General features: G+C 54.9%; 1 protein-coding gene across 1 annotated transcript in view; it reads left to right on the forward strand.

The window, feature by feature from the left end:
* Positions 1-4,547, forward strand: part of Mst1r (macrophage stimulating 1 receptor) — a 15,536-nt gene that overhangs the window by 6,715 nt on the left and 4,274 nt on the right. Inside the window, exons 5-17 of the mRNA XM_026779371.1 lie at positions 290-453; positions 788-953; positions 1,048-1,184; positions 1,765-1,926; positions 2,013-2,106; positions 2,284-2,496; positions 2,582-2,728; positions 2,810-2,975; positions 3,124-3,216; positions 3,299-3,505; positions 3,822-3,902; positions 4,000-4,181; positions 4,262-4,371. Coding sequence (XP_026635172.1) covers positions 290-453; positions 788-953; positions 1,048-1,184; positions 1,765-1,926; positions 2,013-2,106; positions 2,284-2,496; positions 2,582-2,728; positions 2,810-2,975; positions 3,124-3,216; positions 3,299-3,505; positions 3,822-3,902; positions 4,000-4,181; positions 4,262-4,371 — 1,922 coding nt within the window. The remainder of the gene's footprint in view (positions 1-289; positions 454-787; positions 954-1,047; positions 1,185-1,764; positions 1,927-2,012; positions 2,107-2,283; positions 2,497-2,581; positions 2,729-2,809; positions 2,976-3,123; positions 3,217-3,298; positions 3,506-3,821; positions 3,903-3,999; positions 4,182-4,261; positions 4,372-4,547) is intronic.

Below are 4,547 nucleotides of genomic sequence, written 5' to 3' on the forward strand. Positions count from 1 at the left end.
GTAGACCAGGCTGGTCTCGAACTCACAGAGATCCGCCTGCCTCTGCCTCCCGAGTGCTGGGATTAAAGGCGTGCGCCACCACCGCCCGGCCAGGAGGGCATTCTTGTCAGAGGGGATGGCACAGAGGGAGACTTGGGAGGCAGGGAGAAGTCTGAATGAGGACTAACGTGTGACCCGGAATGACTGGAGCCGGAGTGTGAGATAGGCAAGGGGTATGGCCAGAGCTCTGGGGGAATTGCTGAGAGAATCCCACCCCGCACAAAAACTTGGGTCGTTCTCTCCACTTCAGTTCTACCCTCACAGTGGACCCCTAAGGGGCAGTACAAGGCTCACCTTATGTGGCTCCAACTTCTACCTGCGTCCTAATGAGGTACCCGAGGGGACACACCAGATCACCGTGGGCCAAAGTCCCTGCCGGCTGCTGCCGCTGCCGAAACACTCTCCAAGCTATAGGTATAACCTGGTCCCCGCCTTCCCTATCCCTGATGAGAGTGACCACGCAGCCCCTCATCTGTGAGACCCTGTTCTGTGAAGGGTAGGGAGAAGCTAGATTGACTTCTTGTGTCTAAGATATCTGTCCCATTTTGAACCTGCATGTGCCCTACTTGTCTGTTTAGTTATGGACTAGACAAGGTTAGTCCCTGTCCCCCCGCCCCAATTCTGTCTGCTGTCAGAGAAAGCCATAGGTGTAGCTGCCATGCTTTGGCAGATAAGGCCCATGATCGTGGCAGGCATGAAGCCAGCCCTCTGGGGTTCCTGACCTCATGGTATCCTTCTGATATTCCAGGCCAGAGTACCCTAAGGTGTTTGTGGAAGAACTTGAGTGTGAGCTGGAGCCTCTGGTCACCCAGGCAGCAGGGACTACAAATGTCAGCCTTCTCATCACTAACACACCAGCAGGCAAGCACTTCCGGGTGGACGGCAGCTCTGTTAGGGAAGGCTTCTCTTTCATGGTGAGTCTACACTGCTCTGTCTTTGCCCTGGGTCAGTGGGAGGCACAAGAGGGATGGACTTGGAATGAAATGTTCCATTTCCATATCCTCATAGGAACCACTGCTGACATCAATAAAACCTGACTTTGGCCCACGGGCTGGGGGTACTTATCTCACACTCGAAGGCCAGAACCTGTCTATAGGCACCAGCCGAGCTGTACTGGTCAATGGAACTCAGTGCCAGCTGGAACAGTAAGTGTTATCAGGTAAAATCACAGGAGGCCACAGGTCCCTGCCCCTGTGAGGCTCCGACTTGTATCTGCATCCTGAGTTGGCCTGATATCTGAAGGAACCTATCAGGTTCCTCCTGGCTGCTGCCTAAGGTCACCTCAAGTCTCAGGTACAATGCAGTCCCTCCTTACCTATCTCTGATGGGGACAACCAAGCAGCCCCTTCCTTGTGAGACCCTTTCTTCTGTTCCCACCCAGGGAGCTGCACCAGGTGGGTACCTAGATACTGCCAGTGTGGAGAAGAGGGCTCAGTCACATGGTCAATGTAGGGATCAGTTTCAAGAAGGATCTGCTGTCCCCTCCAACCCAGAGACAAGAGAGCCCACCACAGAGGCCACTGTCTCCAGCCAAGGGTACAGGAACTTGTTCAGTCCCTGCCTTCTTGGAGGTCTTACTGGGAGCATCCTCTCTCCAGACCCATGGAATGTAGGTGGGTGGGGAAGACAACCAACAGAGGAAGTAGGAGGGGTTACTAATCCCTAGAGGAGGTAAGCCTCTCATCATAAGAAGGTGCCCCTGTGCCCAATCCCTCCATCCTGCAGGGTCAGTGAGGAACAGATCTTATGTGTCACACCTCCTGGAGCTGGCACAGCCAGGGTCCCTGTTCATCTGCAGATCGGAGGTGCTGAGGTGCCTGGCTCCTGGACATTTCACTACAAGGAGGACCCCATTGTGTTGGACATCAGCCCCAACTGTGGCTACAGGTAAGTGCCACCTCCTTGGCTACTTTGGCCTCCATGAAACGAGTCGGTTCCCTGAGTCCTCTAACCCCAACACCCTCCCTTCGCAGTGGCTCTCGCGTCATGATCCATGGCCAGCATCTGACTTCTGTATGGCGCCTAGAGCTATTATTCCACGATGGACAAAGTACAGTGCAGAACAGCGTGAGTAGAGCAGGTGGTGGCGGGGGGGGGGGGGAGGAGGTAGGTGGGGGGGCAGGTGGGTTGGGGGGAGGCTGGACCAGTCCCCTGATGTCCAGCATCACCTCACACTGGGCTAAGGAGACTGCAGCAGTCAGGCGTGGGCCATTTGCCTAACTACTTTTATGTGGGTCTCAGCAGTGCACAGGGCAGTTTCTGGAACAGCAGCGTCAGTGCCGCCTGCCAGAATATGTGGTCCGAAACCATCAGGGGTGGGCAACAGGGAATCTGAGCGCCTGGGGGGATGGAGGAGCTGGCTTCATACTGCCTGGTTTTCGCTTCCTGCCCCCACCCAGTCCACCCAGAGCTGGCCTAGCCCCACTGAAGCCTGAAGAGCATTCAGTTAAATTCGAGGTGGGTATAAGGGGTAGGGTAGGGACAGTGGTGGTTAAGAGACAAGAGTCCAGCCTCTGGCTGATTCTCATGACTGTCTCTGCAGTATATTGGGCTTGGCGCTGTGGCAGACTGCGTGAGTGTGAACATGACTGTGGGTGGTGAGATCTGCCAACACGAGTTCCGGGGGAATATGGTGGTCTGCCCCCTGCCCCCTTCCCTGCAACTTGGCAAGGATGGTGTCCCATTGCAGGTAGGTGACACAGCTGGTCTTTTCAGGAAACCACAAGCTGAAGGGTCTGCAGTCTGGGTTTAAACTGCCATCTGCTTTCAGGTCTGCGTAGATGGTGAGTGTCACAAGCTGGGCCAAGTGGTTCGGTCAGGCCCAGGCAGGGCCTCACAGAGTACACTCATAATTGCTCTGCTGGCTTTGATCATGCTCGTGGCTGCACTGGCCATTGCCCTGGTCTTCAACTCCCGGAGACGGAAAAAGCAGCTAGGTAAGCCCCTACACCCATCTAGATTCAGCCTGTACCTCCAAACTAGTGTCTGCGATCCCCAGAACTTGGGGGTATCCCACATTTCCTCAGTGGGACTTGGTCTCTGGGAGCTTGGAAAGGCTCACCACTAGGGGCTGTCTTTCCACAGTCCTTGCTTCCAACTTGGATGACGTGTCATCTCTGGATCGGTCTCCCGGAGCCATGTCCCTATCTACATTCTACTCTGGCTCTGACTACAGAGGTAAGTAGCCTTGGTGAGATGGTGGGAGGCTCTAGAAGCCAGGGCTTGACCCTCCCCACTAGCTCTCGCTCCCTCTCCCCAGCAACACCCTCTGACATTGATGATATAGCTTCCAGACCTCGTAGCTGGGAGGAATCTTCGGATAACAGGGATGGGACAAATATCCCACTACTGCGAACAGATTCGATGCGGCTCAAGGATCTGGACAGGACACTCCTGGCCGAGGTCAAGGATGTACTGATTCCCCATGAACACGTGGTCATCCACAGTGACCAAGTCATTGGCAAAGGTGTGGGGGATGGATTGGGAGGTGGGGCACGGCAGAGGAGGAGTCTTGAGATTGACCTGTGCTCAAGGGACAGACAGTTCAAGTAGACTTCACTAACTTGTATGACCTTGAGGCTACTACTTAACTTCTGATCCTCCGTGTGGTCATCTTTGAAGAATTTAATCTTCAGTGGCTTGAAGGGAGGATGGAAAATGGTTCCACCATTGTGTGGCTGCTGCTTGTTTTTAATGTCACCCTGGTCAGTTTGGGGCTCCGAGGTTGCTAGTTATAAGGGGACATGCACTGAAGTCCCTCTTTACCATCTCACTCTTCCCAGGCCACTTTGGTGTTGTCTACCATGGAGAGTATACAGATGAGGCACAGAACCAAATCCACTGTGCCGTTAAGTCACTGAGTCGTAAGTGAGGCCTAGGCTGGGTGGGCAGAAGGGTGGTCTCAGGCTGAACCCCCACCATCTCCATCTCGCCCTTGGCCTGACCTGCGCTACTCTACAGGCATCACAGAGGTGCAGGAGGTAGAAGCTTTCCTGCGGGAAGGGCTGCTCATGCGAGGCCTCCACCACCCGAACGTTCTGGCTCTCATCGGTATTGTGCTACCCCCAGAGGGCCTCCCCCGGGTGCTGCTGCCCTATATGCGCCACGGAGACCTGCTTCGTTTCATCCGCTCCCCTCAGAGGGTCAGTGCCCTTCCATCCGGGGTGGGAGGTGTCGGCCGCACCCACCTCTGCCTGTACTCACCAGTCTCCCTGTGCCACAGAACCCCACAGTGAAGGACCTCATCAGCTTTGGCCTGCAGGTAGCTTGCGGCATGGAGTACCTGGCAGAGCAGAAGTTTGTGCACAGGGACCTGGCTGCTAGGAACTGCATGTGAGTGGCTCAAGTAGCTGGGGTGAAACAAAAGGACAGCTATGAGGCTATGCAGCTGCTCAAGGCCACCTTAGGAGAGGACCCAGTCCACCCTTTGCTCTGCACTCTGCAGGGCTAGGCATTTTTCTGTCTACCTGGTAAAGAGACAGTGTGATTATTTTATTTTGTTTTATTTT

Source organism: Microtus ochrogaster, chromosome 5 (assembly GCF_000317375.1).
Source record: "Microtus ochrogaster isolate Prairie Vole_2 chromosome 5, MicOch1.0, whole genome shotgun sequence".
Lineage (NCBI taxonomy): Eukaryota > Metazoa > Chordata > Mammalia > Rodentia > Cricetidae > Microtus > Microtus ochrogaster.